We start from the raw sequence: 18,806 nt of genomic DNA, 5'->3' as shown, positions 1-18,806 counted from the left end.
ATCACCTGTGTAATTTAAATTTCAAATAAACAAACACATTTCTATGAAAGACCTGTGTGTTTTCTCTTCTAAGACTTTGCTACAGGTGGGTGATAGCCATGGTTTTGTCTATGTGGCCATTATTATGTTGAGATATGTTCCCTTTGTACTAGTTTGGATACTGCTTCCTTAGGTATTTAGAAAAGGAAGGCTTGTTAAATTGATAAGTATCAATCTTTTCCCCTGCTGCTGCTAACTGCTGCTAAGTCATTCCAGTCGTGTCCGACACTGTGGGACCCCATAGATGGCAGCCCACCAGGCTCCCCTGTCCCTGGGATTCTCCAGGCAAGAACACTGGAGTGGGTTGCCATTTCCTTCTCCAATGCATGAAAGGGAAATGTGAAATTGAAGTCGCTCAGTCGTGTCCGACTCTTAGTGACCCCATGGACTGTAGCCCACCAGGCTCCTCCATCCATGGGATTTTCCAGGCAAGAGCAGTGGACTGGGGTGCCATTGCCTTCTCCTCTTTTTCCCTACTGGTGTACAACCTCTGCTTTCTGTGATGCCTCTCTGAAATGGTTTCTGACAGTAGATCTCATCAGGTGATTTTAGACAAGAGTCTTTCATGACTTATTTCATGAGAAAAGAAACAAGATTAAGTAACCCAATTTGATTACCACCGTCAGATTACAATTATTGGACTGCCTCACAGTCTCCAAGCAGAGAGAAAAAACTTCATTAGATCAGGAAAATCAATCTGTTTCCCCAAGAAATGCCATCCACAAAGTCTAAAGTAAATAAAATACATTAGAGAAAGTTTACTGCCAAACCAATATGGTGGCCTCTTTAATGGTTCTTCCTGTTGGAGTCTCCACAGGAAGTGGAATCTACCCAGATTATCCCAAGTGGTTCCTTCCATGCCCTTTATCCAATCACTGGGATGATGAGGTTATGGCTGGAAACCCCTGGAGTTTCACCCAACTCTCTATAAATACAGACATTTCAGCTCTAGTCACACTTTGAGAACCAGTGCCTGACCTGAGGAGGCTGAAGGCAAGAGAACTGGAAGGGGTAAGCGATGAGTGGGCACGTCCAAGGAGGATGCCTAGTAATCAGGACACACTGGTGGGTTTCAGAAAGGACTTGCTTTCTGTTCATCCTCCATTAGCTGGGAGACCTTGTGACAGGAGATCTTACTCTAACCCCATGTTTAATCGAGCTCTTCTGCAAGGGGATAAGAATGTTTCCACACATGTTGCTGTGAGGTGGCTCGTTTTCTTCAAGGGTTTCTGAGCGGCATCCTATGGCCATTTAAAAACTACATATATGATTATTATTAATTTTAAGTTTTTTAATTCATTCATTTTGGCTGGGCTGAGTCTTCTTTACTGTGAGGGCTTTCTCTAGTCATAGCTAGTGGGGACTACTGTCTAGCTGAGGGGTATGGGCTTCTCATTGTGGTGGCTTCTCCCATGGCAGAGCTGGGAGTCTACAGCTCGGGTTCAGTAGTTGCCTCTCTCAGGCTCAAGAGTTCTGGTGCACAGGCTTAGAGGCAGGCGGGGTCTTCGCATATGAGGAATCAAACCCATGTCAGGTTTGATTGCCTGGCAAACTGCATTGGCAGCAGATTCTTAGCCACTGGACCACCAAGGAAGCCCTATGGTCATTTCTGACCAGACAGTTTCATGAAATATTGAATGAGTCGGGCAATGGTGTCCAATATTGGGATGTAGGGGAGACAGAAGGGTGGAAAAAAATGAAACCCATTTGTTTCTTTTTTTTGTCTCCCTAGACTTCTAAGAAGTGACTTTAATGCTGAGGAAAAGCAGAGGAAATCCATTTCCATAGGCGTCAACTGGGCACCCACTTCTAGAAGCATTTGCTCAGAGTCCTACTGGAAATTTGCTCCATCAATATGGCTGAGGACCAGACATTTTTTCAGGGTTGTGAAAACATCACAGACAGCCCTGGGGCAGAGTCACTGGCGTCCGTGCCACCCCAAGACACACTCATGGAAAACTCAGAGTGTGACCAGGAAAACTGGCACGTCCAGTTCAGAACATTTAGCAGCTCGGAGGAGTCAGACCCCGTCAAGGATCTGAAGAGACTCCGTGAACTCTGCCATCTGTGGCTGAGGCCAGATCTTCACACCAAGGAGCAGATGATGGACAGGCTGGTGCTCGAGCAGTTCATGATCTGCATGCCCCTGGAGTGCCAGGTCCTGCTCAAAGAAAGTGGGGTGCAGAGTTGCAAAGACCTGGAGGACGTGCTGAGAAATAAGCAGAAACACAAGACCTGGGTGAGTAGGACCTTAATGATGGGTGTGGGACAAGGAGACACGTGCAAGCTGCAGGGATCACAAGATAGGACCTGCGGGTTTGGCTCTGTATCAGTGGTTCCCAAACAGGTGAGAGAAGTTCACAGTTGGGCAATTTGGGAGATACTTTTGCTGTCTCAACTCGAAGGATGTAGATCTTTTACAGCAAACGGGAGCTTCTATTGTCAATGCCATTGGATGCCTGAAAACTACATCCCAGGTCTTATACAGACTGATCTTGATTGATTTCTCCCCTCACAGACCATAGTCTGCATACAAGGGCAGAAATATCTTGTGCGTGATCCCAACATTGAGATGGTTGAAGCCAAGGCCGGTCACATGGACGATGAGAGACACCTGTGCGGGGGGCCCCAACCCTCCTCAAGGGTCATACCTCCAGAGGATGGCCAGGAGGGAAGCCAAGAGCTGCAGAATCTGCCTGGAGCCACGAACCTATCTAGGGAGCAGGTGAGATCGTGGAAGCAGATAGAAGAGAGTGAGGTGGGTGTGGCTGCTGGAGTAATGGGGAGATTTGGCAAAGGACAGGAATGGATCCATTGCTTCCAGGAATTCCCGTGGATGCATTCAGTTCCTAGGCATTTTTTCTAATCAGTGTGAGAATGAAGATAATCCATCTCTGTCCCTCTGCTATGAAAGCTTCTAGTCTTAGGAGTGGGGAGAAGGGAATCCTGTCTTCCTCACATGATGCTAGGTTCAATTTTCTGCAGGTAAGTGCACTGACAGCTGATTTACCCAAGGCCACTTTGCCCAAGGGAACGTCATATTTCAGAATATGATCATTCCTTGCAACTGAAGGAGTGACTCCAAAGTGGACTCATTTTGCCCCCCAGTAGACATTGGGCTTCCCTGGTGGCTCAGATGGTGAAGAATCTACCGACAATGCAGGAGACCTGGGTTGGATCCCTGGGTCAGGAAGATCCCCTGGAGAAGGGAAGGGCTTCTAATGTTCACACTCTAATGTTCTCGCCTGGAGAATCCCATCAACAAAAGAACCTGGCAGCTATAGTCCATGGGTTTGCAAGCGTCACACACGACTGAGCGACTAACACTTTCCCTTTCAGACATTGAAGAATGAATGGAAGACAGTGGATTTGTTCAAATAAGGTTGGGTATAGGCAGGGGATGCTATTGACTTGCATGGAGTAGAGACCAAGAATACTGGACGTCATCTTCCTATGTACTGGGTAACCACTATCACAAAGATGAATCCAGGCAAAGTCTCCAACAGTGATGGAGTCAAGAGAGCTGGACCTAGAGTTCTTTACTTCCAGAGTCAGGGGCAGGAAGGAGTGGGTATCACTTGGAGAGACCTATGCATAGAGAAGTCAGAGTGCCAACTGTGATGTCCTGATTTGATTGCAAGATACAGTCTGTATAGATCCAGGACAGCCTTGAGTATCAGGAGATGATTATCAATCAGGGTGATGGGGTGGACCAGAAGAAGTCAGGGCATAGCCCCTAAAATTTCATGAAGAAACTTGGAGTATAAGGTCAAGATACGAGGCAGATGGGGAAATAGGAAACAGTTTTCCATGGACTAAGGTAAATGGCTTTGACTCTGCTTGTTTGTCCCTTGTCAGGATGAGAGAGCTCTCCCGCCAGAGACTGTTCCTGAAACAGGTGAGCTGGAGGGTCTGACGCCCAGGGAGAACTTGGAGAAGGACCTGCTGGAAGACAGGGGAGAGACAAAAACCCTTCAATCTGAAGCACCTCAACTTCTGAAGGGTCCTGGTGAGTACTCAAAACCGTGGAATCCAGCAGAGTTAGTGACTCCCTCCTGTGGTGGCATGAGGCTGGGTAGCCAGCATCACCATCCTTGGATGGGTGGGTGGAGATCATTGTCCAGTGCCAACCTTCTCCATCATCAACGTTCCAGTGTCCCACAGTCCAAGCTCTTAGCTTGGTTGCTTGATGGGAACTTCTCAGCTAACATCAGGTTTCCAGTGAGGCCGGCAGCACAGAAAATGCTCCTTGTTAAATGTGGTGCTGCATCTCTTTCAGGGGATTCTGGAAACAGAGAGACAGAAGAATCCTCAAGAAGAAACTGGTATTTAAAATGTGGCTCCTGAACCCTTTTTTCCTGTGTTCCAGAGGCAGACGTTTCCACTACGGGGGGATCCAGACGAGGTCCTCTAAAAAATCGCAGACATATGAAAAGGAAACGGGACAGCAGTCCGACTTGCCAAGACGTGCGTCAAGAAGCAGCCACATGTTTGGACCAAGGAGAGTTCTCAGGACAGCTTGGGTCCCATTCCATTGATGTATCTGGCACCGTGGGACCCACCAGTCTTCCTGAGGGAGCAGAAACCCCGGGACGGGCACCCTCTGAATGCAGGATGTGCAAAAAGAGCTTTCCTTATCAATCTCAGCTTATCTTGCACCAGAGGACACACACAGGAGAGAGGCCCTTTCAATGCGACATCTGTGCCAAAGGGTTCATACAGCCTTCAGATCTGCGGGTTCACGAGCGGATCCACACTGGCGAAAAGCCCTACAGCTGTGATCTCTGCCTCAAGAAGTTCACCCACGACTCCACACTGCGCGCTCACAAGAGGACCCACACCCAGGAGAAGCCTTTCCGCTGTGAGCACTGTGACAGAGCTTTCAGCCACCGAGGGAACCTCAATGTTCACCGACGCATCCACTCTGGCCTCAAGCCCTACGTGTGCCCCGAGTGTCACAGTGCCTTCCGTCAGCTGGGGACTTTCAGACGCCACCAGAAAATCCATTCCAGATGACTGGCTCAGGACACTGCCCTCAGATCTAAGTGCCTTCTACTCCAAGAAGGAAATTTGGGATTATTTGTCACTAATGTGATACAAAGAAAGGGTAACATGTGAAGACCTTACGATCATACTGGAACCGGATAGGATTCCATTCACATGAATTTCGTGAATATTGAGTGGTGACTTATCTTTCCCTGCAGATTTTGTTCTCTACTTTAGTGTAGCCTGTGTTTTTGTGATAAGTTTTGGCTTCGTGTTGTTCTTCTTCAGTGAATGCAGGTCTCATTAGTTTTCAGTACTTCTTCGTGAAACTGACTGAGCTCACTGCTGATTGTCCCCCCATTAGGCAAGATTTAATTGTACAATAGGATGCTCCTAGCAGAGTGGCCAGATGAAAAAGAGCATCACCAGTGAAATTTAAATTTCAAATAAACAAAGACATTTCTGTCAAATAAGTGTCCTGTGTATTTCCCCTTCCAAGATTTTTTTTTATTATTTTTTATTTAACTTTACAATCTTGTATTGGTTTTGCCATATATCAACATGAATCCACCACAGGTATACTTATGTGCCCCATCCTGAACCCGCCTCCATCCTCCTTCCCTGTACCATCCCTCTGGGCCGTCCCAGTGCACCAGCCCAAAGCATCCACTATCGTGCATCAAACCTGGACTGGCGACTTGTTTCCCATATATTATATATGTTTCAATGCCATTCCCCCAAATCATCCCACCCTATCCCCAAGATTTTTTTATATGGAGTAGATGATAGCTGCGGTTTGTTACATGGCCATTATTATGTGGAGATATCATCCCTCTGTAAGGCTTCCCCAGTGACTCAGTCGTAAAGAATCTGCCTGCAGCACAGAAGACCCAGGTTTGATCCCTTCATCAGGAAGATCCCCTGTAGAAGGGAATGGAACCCACTCCAGTATTTTGCATGGAGAATGCCATGGACAGAGAACCTTGGCAGGCTATGGTCTGTTGGGTTGCAACAAGTTGGACACAACTGAAGCGACCGAGCACCCTCTCGAGCATTTAAAGTAACTGTATTCTTTTGGAATTATGAACTGTTAGGTAATGTAATATTAATGCCCTTTTGAACACTGAGATTCTAGGGTGTCTCTGCTTGAAAAGATTCTTCAAGGTAGCACTCTTTCATCCCACCTGGCTCTCCTCCAGCAGAAATGAAGAGAGGTCATTTGGAGCAGAATGGAGATAAGTATTTCTTTTCAAAGAATCAGCATTTTCTTCTATTAATTAGCTTTGGAATTTGTTGGGGGCAGCAAACTCAAGGATGATATTGTAATAGATATTGGTGTCTGGCTCCTCGCACTTAAAAGCCAATACAGAGGCCAGGTTGGGGGAAAGGAAAGTTAGCTTTACTCTGGATGCCAGCAACTGTTGAAAGTGAAAGTGAAGTCACTCAGTCATGTCCAGCTCTTTGTGACCCCATGGACTGTAGCCTACCAGTCTCCTCCGTCCATGGTATTTTCCAGGCAAGAGTACTGGACTGGGTTGCCATTTCCTTTTCCAGCAACTGTGGAGGTGCGGCAGACGTCTGTCCAATGGCTGACTCCCCCCACCTCCTACCCTGGACAATTAATGAGCAACAGCTTTTGTAGATGGAGGGAGGCGGCTACAGGCAGAAACAGCGCAGTCAGCTCTGACAATCATCCTGAAACTGGTCATCACTGGTCTGATCAGTGTCATCTTGATTGTTGTAAATACAGTTAACCTTCAGTTCCAGGGTCCATTTGTTTTCATTTCTTGGGTCAATACTCAGAATTGTGGCAGCTTCTCTCATGGTTTCCCAGGAGGCTCAGTGGTAAAGAATCTGCCTGCCAATGCAGGAGACGTGATTTGCTCCCTCGGTGGGGAAGATCCCCGAGAGAAGAGAATGGCAACCCACTGCAGTATTCTTGCCTGGAGATACCCATGGATGGAGGAACCTGGTTGGCTACAGTCCATGGGGTCACAAAGAGCCACTTCACTTTGCAACTCCATGGAATGTAGCATGCCAGGCTTCCCTGTCCTTCACTATCTCCCAGGAGTTTCCTCAAACTCGAGTCCATTGAGTCAGTGATTCCATCCAACCATCTCATCCTCTGTCGCCTCCTTCTATGTTAAAGGATGTTAACTTACAGGCCCAAGATGGAGGCAACTTATTCAAAGAAGCAATATAGAATACAAAGACTGGGTCTCTTCAGAAACAGGGGTATTAGAATCATTATCGAAGAATCAACACAAGGAGTTAATACAATGAAATATGAATAAGACTTCAAAACACAGACGCAGTTAAGTACTAGTTAAGAAAAGTGAATAATAGGTCTTCCCCGGAGGCTCGGAGGTAAACGCTGTGCCTGCCAATGAGAGCACATGAGTTCCATCCCTGACCCGAGAAGATCCCAGGGCTCAGGAGCAACTAAGGCTGTGCGACACAACCACCGAGCCTGGGAGCCGCCACTACTGAAGCCCAGAGCCCCGAGAGCCCAGGCTCCGCACAAGAGAGGTCAGTGCAGCGAGAAGCCTGTGCCCCGCGACTGGAGAGGAGCCCTGCGCCCCGGGCAGAAACAAAGACCCAGCACAGCTGAAAATAAATGGAGTTAAAAATAAAATACATACCGAGGCTGAGAAACTGCTATTGAGGAAATGTAGTGATGGAGTGAGATGCCGGGCGATAAAGCCTTAGCCAGTCCTGTCCGTCTCCAAAGAACCACTGATTGTGTGGAGATCTGAAGACAGCCTGAGGGTGTCAGGGGAAGGACTTTCCAGACAGCGGAGGAAAACCCTAGAAACCAGACCGCAAAGCCAGTTGGGCTTGGTGTGGTCAGGTGTGCCAGGTGGCTGGGGAGTGGAGGAGAAGGTAGAGAGTGTGAAGAGCAGTGCCCTCTGAGGGTGTGAGAAAGGATTTGGATTTGCCAAGGGAAGATTTCATGCAAGGATAGGCACAATAAAGGACAGAAATGGATGGACCCAAGAGAAGCAGAAGATATTAAGAAGAGGTGGCAAGAATACACAGAACTACACAAACAAGTTCTTCATGACCCAGATAATCCCGAAGGTGTGATCACTCACCTAGAGCCAGACATCCTGGAATGTGAAGTCAAGTGGGCCTTAGGAAGAGTCACTATGAACAAAGCTAGTGGACGTGATGGAATTCCCGTTGAGCTATTTCAAATCCTCAGACATGATGCTGTGAAAGTGTTGCAGTCAATAAGTCAGCAAATTTGGAAAACTCAGCAGTGGCCACAGGACTGGAAAAGGTCAGTTTTCATTCCAATCCCAAAGAAAGGCAATGCCAAAGAATGTTCAAACTACTGCATAACTGCACTCATCTCACATGCTAGCAAAGTAACGCTCAAATTCTCCAAGCCTTCATATACAGTCTTAAATAGTACATGAACCATGACCTTTCAGATGTTCAAGCTGGATTTAGAAAAGGCAGAGGAACCAGAGATCAAATTGCCAACGTCAATTGGATCATTGAAAAAGCAAGAGCGTTCCAGAGAAACATCTACTTCAGCTTTATTGACTATGCCAAAGCCTTTGACTGTGTGGATCACAAGAAACTGGAAAATTGTTAGACAGGAATACCAGACTTCCTGAGCTGCCTCCTGAGCAATCTGTGTGCAGGTCAGGAAGCAACAGTTAGAACTGGACTTAGAACAACGGACTGATTCCAAATCGGGAAAGGAGTACATCAAGGATGTATACTGTCACCCTGCTTATGTAACTTATATGCAGAGTACATCATGAGACAAGCTAGGCTGGATGAAACACAAGCTGGAATCAAGATTTGCAGGAGAAATATCAATAACCTCAGGTACACAGATGACACCACCCTTAGGGCAGAAAGCGAAGAAGAACCAGAGTCCCTTGATGAAAGTGAAAGAGGAGAGTGAAAAAGTTAGCTTAAAATTCAACGTTCAGAAACTAAGATCACAGCATCCAGTCCCATCCTTTCATGGCAAATAGATGGGGAAACAGTAGAAACAGTGAGATAATTTATTTTCGGGGCGGGGGAGCTCCAAACTCACTGCAGATGGTGACAGCAGCCATGAAATTAAAAGACTGTTGCTCCCTGGAAGAAAAGTTATGACCAACCTAGACAGCATAGTAAACAACAGAAACATTACTTGGCCAACAAAGGTCCAGGTAGTCAAAGCTATGGTTTTTCCAGTAGTCATGTATGGATGTGAGAGTTAGACTTAAAGAAAGCTGAGAGGCAAGAAACTGATGCTTTTGAACCTTGGTGTTGGGGAAGACTCTTGAGAGTCCTTTGGACTGCAAGGGGATCCAACCAGTCCATCTTAAAGGAAATCAGTCCTGAATATCATTGGAAAATATTTGAGCTGAAGCTGAAACTCCAATACTTTGGCCACCTGATTCAAAGAACTGACTCATTTGAAAAGACCCTGATGCTGGGAAAGATTGAAGGCAGGAGGGGAAGGGGATGACAGAGGATGAGATGGTTGGATGGCATCTCCGACTCAATGGATGAGTTTCAGTAAACTACGGGGGCTGTTGATGGACAGGATGGCCTGACGTGCTGCATTTCATGGGGTCTTAAAGAGTTGGACACGACTGAGCGACTGAACTGAACTGACCTGAACTGAACCCATAGATGCAAGAAGTAGATGAATGCATTGCCAAGGGTAAGGGGGGAGGGGGGCAGAGAATGGGGAGGGACTTTTCATGAACCACATTTTGTTCTTGGGGTGATGAGAAAGGTTGGAAATAGACAACACTGACAGTGCACAACATTGTGAATGAACTTGGTGGAACGAGATTGTACACTTTATAAAAGAGTCAAAACTGTATGTTGTGTGTTTCATAACCATAACAAGTATGTGATCAGGAACTTGATTCTCTTTGGATCCTTTTGTGCGTCCCTTCCTTGGAGCTAATAAATACCCTGGTGAGAACAAGGAAATGTTTTGGGTGGACAATCTTTGCTTAACATTTCCAACGGCACTATACTACATGGAATTCAGTGTTTAAATAGTCTTCCTCCTATTTTCTTTCCCCAGAAGAATCAGGACTGAGAGCCTCGCCTGGTGGCTTGTCTTGACCGAATCATATAAAACCTGGCATTGCTGTGAATATCCATTTGAGGAGTCTCAACACTGTAAATTTCTTGAAAGTACAGCAAAGATCAACATAGTTCCAGACTACAGAAGTCAAAATCTAGGGAGCCATTCAGACATTTCAACCTTTTTTTTCCTGAAAAGGTAGATGTCAGAAGAATGATGGATGGACTAATGTCCATTCAATATGAAAGATTGTACCAGTGAGGGAATGGTATTGGGTATGGGGTGAGGAATGTAGAGGAGATGGAAGGGTGGAATAAAATGAAACTAGTTCTGTTCATTTCTCTTTTACCCCCATTCTTCTGAACAGTGAATACGTTGCTGACGAAAGGTAGAGGAAATCCCTTTACGTAGGGGTGAATTGTCATGGGCTTCTAGAAGCATGTGCTCAACATTTTTCTAGTAAATTCCTCAGTCACTATGGCTAAAGAATGTACATTTTTTGTGGGGTCATGGTATAGTACCAGACAGTCCATAATTCAAACCACCAGTGTCTGTGCCACACCAAAGTGTACTTACTGAAAAGCCAGACTGCGACCCCAAAGGTGGCACGTTCCCTGAGAACATACAGGACTCTGACCTCGTCCGAGAGCTTTGCATGTGGAATTTTAAAAAGGGTTGTTTAGTCGCTGAGTTGTGTCCAACTCTGCTATTCCATGGCCCACCAGGTTCTCCTGTCCATCGAATTTTCCAAGCAAGAATACTGTAGCGGGTTGGCCATTTCCTTCTGTGAGAGATCTTCCCAACCCAGGGAGTGCATTGGCAGGTAGATTCTTTACCACTGAGCCACCAGAAAAGCATAGGCGACCAAACTGGTTGAAACTTTCAGATACCTATGCTTTGACTCCTTCCAACTCTCCAGGTAAATGAGAAAAGTATTTGCTAGACCAGAAAAATCAATCTTACTGCCAAAAAGTGCACGGGCTTCCCTGGTGGTAAAGAATCTGCCTGTAATGCGGGAGACCTGGCTTCGCTCCCTGGGTTGGGAAGATCCCTTGGAGAAGGGAACGGCTACCCACTCCAGTCTTCTGGCCTGGAGAATTCCATGGACAGTATATCCACGGGGTCACAAAGGGCTGGACATGACTGAAAGACTTTCACTTTACTTCTTTCCCACCTGAGCCACAAGGGAAGCCCAAGAACGCTGGAGTGGGTAGCCTATCCCTTCTCCAGCAGATCTTCCTGACCCAGGAATTTCTCTAGCGTCTCCTGCATTTGAGGAGGATTCGTTACCACCTGAGCTATCAGAGAAGTCTACCACAAAACCAACATGGAGGCCTCTTTGATAAACTGTGTTTTTTTCTGGTGCAGTGTCCGTGTGAAACTGGATCCATGGATAAATTGGATTATCTAAAATGAGGTCATATAAATGGCTTCACCCGCCCTTACACAATCACTGTGCTGATGGGGTAACAAGCAGGGACCCTTGCCATTTCCCCCGGCTCTCTATAAATAGAGATGTTTCAGCCCCAGACACATTCTGATAGCCAGTCACCGACTTGAGGAGGCTGACGGCAAGAGGGCTCAAAGGAGGTAAGTGATGAGTGAGAACGTCTAAGGAGAAGGTTTGGGAATCAGTACAGAAGGAGGTGGTGGGTTTCAGAAGGCTGGGTTTTCTACTCACCTTGCATCAGCTCAAAGGCCTTGTGAAAGCAGTGGATCTCCCTTAAACTCCATATAAACTACGGTTGACTGCTGAGCTCTCTGTGAGGGGGGAAGAACTGACTTGAAACATGTAAATGGAACTTGGGAACTATAATGGAACACAGATCCTTCTCTTGCAGAAAAGACATTTTAAATAAGAGGTCTTTCAGGTTCCCCCGTCCTGCCTCCATCGATGTATATGTTTATAAATCACCCTGATTTATAGGGTGTTGCCACCCTCCACGCTGTGGTGTGGTGTGGTGCATTTATTCCTCAAGGCTTTCTGAATCCTGGCCCCCTGGACTAGGCAGAGATGTTCGTCTGTGTTCATTTGTGTTAACCCACACAGAGAGACCCTCTCGGATCTACAGTAGAGAACGATATTGTCCCAACTTCCATTTCAGAAACCTGACCCCCCCCCAACTTTTGTCCATTTAGAAATCCGAATCCAAAGATGGGCAGCATGGACGCCTACGAGCAGGTCCAAAAGGGACCCCTGAAGCTCAAAGGAGTCACAGAGCTTGGTGAGACCAAGCGGAAGAAGAAAAAGGACAGAGACAAGGCAAAACTCCTGGAAACGATGGGGAAAATCCAGAAGAACCAGGAGGAGGAGCTGAGGCGCCACCTCGACAAGCTGACCCCAGCCCAGGTGGCCTTTGAGAAGGTGCGGGAGAAGCGACAAATGGAGAGGATCCTGAAGAAAGCATCCAAAACCCACAAGCAGAGAGTGGAGGACTTCAACAGACACCTGGACACGCTCACGGAGCACTATGACATTCCTAAAGTCAGCTGGACCAAGTAGCCGCCCCACCCAGGAGATGGAGTATTGTCCAGGGGAAGCAGGAAGCAGAGTTGGGGTCATCTCTGGAGCCTTTGGAAACATTCTTTTACACATATTCTGTTGAGGCTTCTGCTGAGCCCGTGGTTATCAAAGTAATGGGCTCTTATTCTGGAACCGCATTAAAGAGAGACGGCCCTTTAAATTCAAAAAAGAAAAAAGCAACATCCACGTCCAATGGTTCATGCAGTCTCCGGACGTGTGTGTTCACCAGGAGACCCAGGTGGGGGAGAAGCCCTACAGCTTCCATCTCTGCACCAAGAAGTTTCCTCACGATCCACGCTGCATGCTGCAGAGGACCCAACCCAAGAGAAGCCTTTCTACTGTGAGCACTGTGAAAAAGCTTTCAACCACAGTGGGAACCTCAGTGGTCACACACTGGGCTCGAGCTCTACATGTGCCCCGAGTGTGACCTGCCTTCTGCTCCCTGGGGTCTCTCAAATCCCACCAGGAAACCCATTCCAAACCAGTGGCCCTAACCCTGCTTGTCGGGTCCAAGTCCTTCTGCTCCAAGAAGGAAATTCACAATGATTTGTCACTTCTGTAACACAAAGGGTGGATGACATGGGAAGAGCTTCGGAGGATATTGGGTCCAGGAGCTTCCATTTACATGAATGAGGAGGACATTTGAGTGATGGCTTATCGTTCCCTTTAGATTTTGTTTTCTACTTTAGTGTAGCCTGTTTCAATAAGTTTTTGCTTCCTTTGTTATTCTTCTACTGAAAGCATGTCTCATTAGTTATCAGTACTTCATCATGAAACTGAGCCTACTGTTGACTGGCTTCCTGTTAGGCAGGACTTCACTGTAAAATTGCATGTTCCTGGCACAGAGGACAGGCTCTGCCGTGGAATTTAAACTTCAAATAAACACATTTCTGTCAAAGAGTGTCTGCGTAGTTTCTAAGACTTATCTACAGGGAATAGGTGATAGCCGTGGTTTTGCCTACATGGCTGTTATTATGCTGAGATAGATTCACTCACTCCATACTTGTTCGGGGATTTGTTTCCAAGGTGTTTCGAAAAAGGAAGGCTTTAGAAAGTGATAGGTGTCCTTCTTTTTTCCTATTGGTGTACAACTTCTAGTCTTCAAAAAGGCTACTTAGAAATCGGGTCTTCTCACACCTTAGCTCATCACCTGGTTTTAGAAAAGCCTCTTAAGACTTATCTCACAAGAACAGAAAAGATGAGAGGAGTCAAACCGATCTGGCTCCCACCATCATGTCTCTGACTCCGTCAAACCCTCCAGGCAGTGAGACCAAAAATTCAAGAGATCATTAAAACCAGTCCGTTCACCCCAAAATGCAGTCCCCAAAGTCCAAAATCAATCAAATCCAAAAGGAAACCGAGGGGTTTCCCTAGCGGTCCAGCGGGTGAGACTTAGCGCTCCCGCTGCAGGTGGCGTGGTTTCCTTCCGCGGTCTGGGAACTGAGACCGCACCTGCCTCCCTACTTGGCCAAAAACAGAACAACAAAAAAAAAAATACACAGAATCTGTGGCTAAATCACTATGGAGGCCTCTTTAATAAATCGTGGTTTGTCCTGAGCAAGTTTCCATGGGCAATCGAATCCCTGTGATTAAGTAAAGTGGGATTATCTAGAATGGTTTGCTCCGCCTTCAACGAATCCATGCGCCGATTGCGTAACAGGCCGAGAGGTCCGGCATTTCTTCCAGCTCCATAGAGAGACGCTTCTCCGCCGGCCGAGTTTGAGAGCAAGTCCCCAACTGAGGAGGACCGAGGCGAGAAGGCTTCAAGGAGGTAATTGATGGGAAATGTCTAAAGAGAACGCTCGAAGTCAGGGCACGTGGAAGTGGGTTTCAGTAAGTCCTGGCTTTCTGTTCACCTTGCATTCGCTCAGAGACCGTGTGAAATCCACCGATCTCCCTCCGGCCACACGTGAACTGTGGTTCATTTGTGGAATCTTCTGTGAGATGAGATTGTTTCCACACTCCATGGTGTCGTCTGGTGTGGTTCATTTTCTCACAAGGGCTTTAAAGCACTGCCCTGTGGAGATTTTTCACCACTCAGTTTCTTGTACTATAAGATGGATGTCAGAGGAATAAGAGAATGGATTCTTGTCCCTGGTGTGAAATTCTGAGGGGGGAATAATGCCCAGTATTGGGATGAGGGATGGTAGGGTGGATGAAAATAAAACTAATTGGCTGCATTCGTTTTTCTTTTTTGCCCCCTATTTCTGAATACTGAATCTATTACTGAGGAAAAGCAAGAGGAAATTCCTTTCCATCGGGGTCAGTTGTGCACCCACTTCTAGAAGCATTTGCCCAGAGTCCTACTGAAAAGCTCTACAGTCAGTATGGCTGAGAACCAGACAAGGGGTCGTGGCCCTGACGCGGACAGGCCCGGAGCAGAGTCGCCAGCATCTGCGCCACGCCAAGACACCCGAAGGGAAAACCCCGAATCCGACCTTGAAGAGTTGCGCGTCCGCTTCAGAACGTTTAGGAGCTCCGACGAATCCGACCCAATCAAGGCTCTGAGGAGGCTCCGTGAACTCTGTGGTCTGTGGCTGAGGCCGGATCTTCACACCAAGGAGCAGATGGTGGACAGGCTGGTGCTGGAGCAGTTCGTGATGTGCATGCCGCCTGACATCCAGGTCTTAGTCAAAAGTAGTGGTGCCGAGACTTGTAAGGATCTGGAAGAGGTGCTGAGAAAGAAGCAGAAGCTGAAGAAACGGGTGAGTAGGACCCTAGTGACCCTGTGAGACAGGGAACGGTGGGATGGTGGCTCCAAGCCAGGAAATGAAGCAGAAGGACCAGAGGGCTTGGCTCTAAATCACTGATTCCCACAGGGGTGAGCACTTGCTTGTGCCATCACTGGAGATGTGTCTGCTGGTCCTCACTTTGAGGGTGTTGGTCTTTCAAATGTCATTCCCAGGAGGTGAGCTCTAGGGTAGGATACACAATAAATACCTTTTTGGATCTTGGAAGGGAGACTGATCCTATTTGAATTTTTCCTCACAGGCTGTTGTCCGTGTCCAAGGCGAGGATTTTTTGATGCCAGTCTCGGGTGTTCAAATGTTAGGATCTGAGATCAATGAGGGGCACAGTGAGGGAGACCAAGCCAGGAAGCCCCAGTCTACAATCAGTATCGTCCCTCCAGACGAGGGCCAGCAGGAAAGCCAAGACAGGCAGCATCGGCCAGGAGCCAAGGACCTGTCGAGGGGCCAGGTGAGTGTGATGTCCTGACCTCCAGTCTGGGAGCAGGTAGAAGAGGGTCGGGTGGGCGTGGCTGCGGAAGTAATTGGGAGAACTTGGCAAAGGACAGGAATGGACCCACTACCTCCAGGAATTCCCATGGATGCATTGCGTTCCCAGCCGTTTTCCGCCCAGTGTGAGAATAAAGACAGTCCCTCTTTCATAGTCCTTCACCATGAAAGCTTGTGGCCCTAAGCATGAGGGAGAGGAGTCCTGTTTCCACGGGATGGTGCTGGGTCAGTTCATCAGGGGTAAATGCACTCACAGCTGTTTCACCCATGATGGATTTCGTCAGAGGCACTAATATTGGGGAATATTGTACTTTTAATTGAATATTGAATTGAATAAAAAATACCCAATTGGAGTCGTTTTCTCCCCCAGAAGATATTGGAGTATGCCTGGAGAGAGTGGATTTTTTTGAAATGTGAATCGGGGGAGGAGATGCTACTGATTTCTCATGAATAGAGACTAGCTATACTGCTTATCATCTTATTATGCCCCAGGGCACCCTCCATGACGAAGACAAATCCAGCAAGGTATCAGCAAGTGGTGAAGTCAGAAGCCCTAGAGCCAGGGTCCTGTGCTTTCAGAGTCAGGGGCAGGGAGAATTTGAGATGAGGTGGAGTGATTTGTGCAAAGACAATTGACAGTGCCAGCTGTGAAGTCTGGACTTTTGCCAGAGGTGGTCGGTATAGATCAAGGACAGACATGGGAATCAGGAGAGGATTGCCAGTCAGGGTGATGGGAAGCAGTCAGGGCATATCCCCCAAACGGATATTCAGAAAGCTGGAGTGTGAGATCAGGGTACGAGGGGGATGGGGAAAGAGGAGACAGAGCTTGCCGTGGGTTAAGGCAGTGGGATTGACTCTGCTTGGTTGCCCCTTGTCAGGGCCAGAAAGCTCTCCCGCCAGAGACCATTCCTGAAACAGGTGAACTGGAGGGTCAGACGCCCTCCAAGGAGAACTTGGAGAAGGACCTGCTGAAAGACACAGGAGTGACAAGAACCCTTCCGTCTCAAGAGCCTGAACTTCTGCAGGATCGTGGTGAGTATTAAAAACTTGGAGACCGCAGGAGGTACTGACTGCCTCCACTGATGTCCAGGAAGGGGTACCCAGCATTTCCATCCCTTGGTGTTGGGGGGTGTGAGTTGGTTGTCCAATGCCAACCATCTGCATTGTCAACGTTCCAGACTGTTGCATCAGCTAGACTCTTAGGTAGTTTGTATGCTGGGAAGTCTGTAGCCAAATTAGGGATGGTTCCAATGAGGTCGGCACCATGGAAAATGCTCCTTGATAAATATGGTGCTGAATCTCTTCTTTGAGCAGATTCTGGGAGGGCAGAGAGAGGGGAGAGTCCCCAGGAAGGAAGTGATACTTCAAATGTGGCTCCTGAAGCCTTTCCTCTTGTGTTCCAGAGGGAGACGTTTCCACTCTGAGTGGATCCAGACGAGGTCCTCTGAAGAATCGCAGACATGTCAAAAGGAAACGGGACAGCAGTCCCTCTTGCCAAGACATGGGTCAAGAAGCAGCCACGTGTTTGGACCAAGGAGAGTTCTCAGAACAGCTTGGGTCCCGTTCCGTTGGTTCATCTGGCAGCGTGGGACCCACCAGTCTTCCTGAGGGAGCAGAAACCCCAGGACGGGCACCCTCTGAATGCAAGGTGTGCAAAAAGACCTTTCCTTATCAATCTCAGCTTACCTTACACCAGAGGACACACACAGGAGAGAAGCCCTTTCAATGCGACATCTGTGCCAGAGGGTTCATGCAGCTCTCAGATCTGCAGGTTCACCAGCGGATCCACACTGGCAAGAAGCCCTACAGCTGTGACATCTGCCTCAAGAAGTTCACTCATGACTTCACGCTGCGCGCTCACAAGAGGACCCACACCCAGGAGAAGGCTTTCCGCTGTGAGCACTGTGACAGAGCTTTCGGCCACCGAGGGAACCTCAAAGTTCACCGACGCACCCACTATAGGATCAAGCCCTACGTGTGCCCCGAGTCCCAATTGCCTTCTGTCAGCTGGGGACTTTGAAACGCCACCAGAAAATCCATTCCAAATGATTCCCCCAGGACCCCACCATCAGGTCCAAGAGCTGTCTGCTCCTAGAAGGAAATTCTGAATTATTTGTCGTTTATTTGATACAATTAAAATGTAACATGTGAAGAACTTATGATCATACTGGAACCCGATGGGATTCCATTCACATGAATTAGGTGAATATTTGAGTGATGACTTATCTTTCCCTGCAGAATTTGTTCTCTACTTTAGTGTAGCCTGTGTTTTGTGATAAGTTTTGGCTTTGTGTTGTTCTTTCAGTGAATGCAGGTCTCATTAGTTTTCAGTACTTCTTCATGAAAATGACTGATGTCACTGCTGATAGTCCCCCCATTATGGACAATGGGGGGACGCTCCTAGCAGAGTGTCCAGATGAAAAAGAGGATCACCAGTGAAGTTTAAATTTCAAATAAACAAAGACATTTTTGTCAAGTTAGTGTCCTGTGTATTTCCTCTTCCAAGATTTCTTTATATGGAGTAGATGATAGCTGCAGTTTGTTACATGGCCATAATTATGTGGAGATACCTTCCCTCTGTAAGGCTTCCCCAGTGGCTCAGTGGTAAAGAATCCACCTGGAACACAGAAGACCCAGGTTCGATCCCTTCATCAGGAAGATCCCCTGGAGAAGGGAATGGCAACCCACTCCAGTACTCTTGCCTGGAGAATCCCATGGACAGAGGAGCCTGGTGGGCTACAGTCCATGGGGTCACATAGAGTCGGACATGACTGAAGCAACTGAGCACCCACGTCTTCACTCTGTACTTGTTTGGATATTTCTTCCCTAGTTATATAGAAAAAGGAAGACTTCCAAAACTGATAGGTGTCATTCTTTGGCCCTACGGCAGTACAACCTCTGATTTTCTAAATGCTTACTCCAAAGTAGGTTCTTTTCATACTGTAGCTTTTAAGCTGATTTTAGAAAA

General features: G+C 47.4%; 2 protein-coding genes and 1 pseudogene across 2 annotated transcripts; all 3 read left to right on the top strand.

Moving 5' to 3' along the window:
- The first annotated feature begins 1,894 nt into the window (after nucleotides 1-1,894).
- LOC113875547 (zinc finger and SCAN domain-containing protein 5B-like) lies at nucleotides 1,895-5,055 on the top strand. Its single transcript, XM_027514044.1, has 4 exons — nucleotides 1,895-2,278; nucleotides 2,558-2,764; nucleotides 3,898-4,048; nucleotides 4,409-5,055. The coding sequence occupies exons 1-4, from the start codon at nucleotides 1,895-1,897 to the stop codon at nucleotides 5,053-5,055; spliced, it is 1,389 nt and encodes a 462-aa protein (XP_027369845.1).
- Nucleotides 5,056-12,242: 7,187 nt separating this feature from the next.
- On the top strand, nucleotides 12,243-12,583 carry LOC113875563 (annotated as a pseudogene).
- Nucleotides 12,584-14,929: 2,346 nt separating this feature from the next.
- LOC113875549 (zinc finger and SCAN domain-containing protein 5B-like) lies at nucleotides 14,930-17,858 on the top strand. Its single transcript, XM_027514046.1, has 4 exons — nucleotides 14,930-15,307; nucleotides 15,594-15,800; nucleotides 16,717-16,870; nucleotides 17,242-17,858. The coding sequence occupies exons 1-4, from the start codon at nucleotides 14,930-14,932 to the stop codon at nucleotides 17,856-17,858; spliced, it is 1,356 nt and encodes a 451-aa protein (XP_027369847.1).
- Nucleotides 17,859-18,806: the final 948 nt, after the last annotated feature.

Source organism: Bos indicus x Bos taurus, chromosome 18 (genome assembly GCF_003369695.1).
Source record: "Bos indicus x Bos taurus breed Angus x Brahman F1 hybrid chromosome 18, Bos_hybrid_MaternalHap_v2.0, whole genome shotgun sequence".
NCBI classification, from domain to species: domain Eukaryota; kingdom Metazoa; phylum Chordata; class Mammalia; order Artiodactyla; family Bovidae; genus Bos; species Bos indicus x Bos taurus.
This window is presented reverse-complemented; position numbering and strand designations above follow the sequence as displayed.

Excerpts from the sequence above, each read along its gene's own strand:
- LOC113875549 (XM_027514046.1), top strand. The coding sequence starts at position 14,930 with ATGGCTGAGAACCAGACAAGGGGTCGTGGCCCTGACGCGGACAGGCCC. Across the intron at positions 15,308-15,593 it reads AGCAGAAGCTGAAGAAACGG|GCTGTTGTCCGTGTCCAAGG; the intron begins GTGAGTAGGACC and ends TTTTCCTCACAG. Across the intron at positions 15,801-16,716 it reads AGGACCTGTCGAGGGGCCAG|GGCCAGAAAGCTCTCCCGCC; the intron begins GTGAGTGTGATG and ends GCCCCTTGTCAG.
- LOC113875547 (XM_027514044.1), top strand. The coding sequence starts at position 1,895 with ATGGCTGAGGACCAGACATTTTTTCAGGGTTGTGAAAACATCACAGAC. Across the intron at positions 2,279-2,557 it reads AGCAGAAACACAAGACCTGG|ACCATAGTCTGCATACAAGG; the intron begins GTGAGTAGGACC and ends CTCCCCTCACAG. Across the intron at positions 2,765-3,897 it reads CGAACCTATCTAGGGAGCAG|GATGAGAGAGCTCTCCCGCC; the intron begins GTGAGATCGTGG and ends GTCCCTTGTCAG.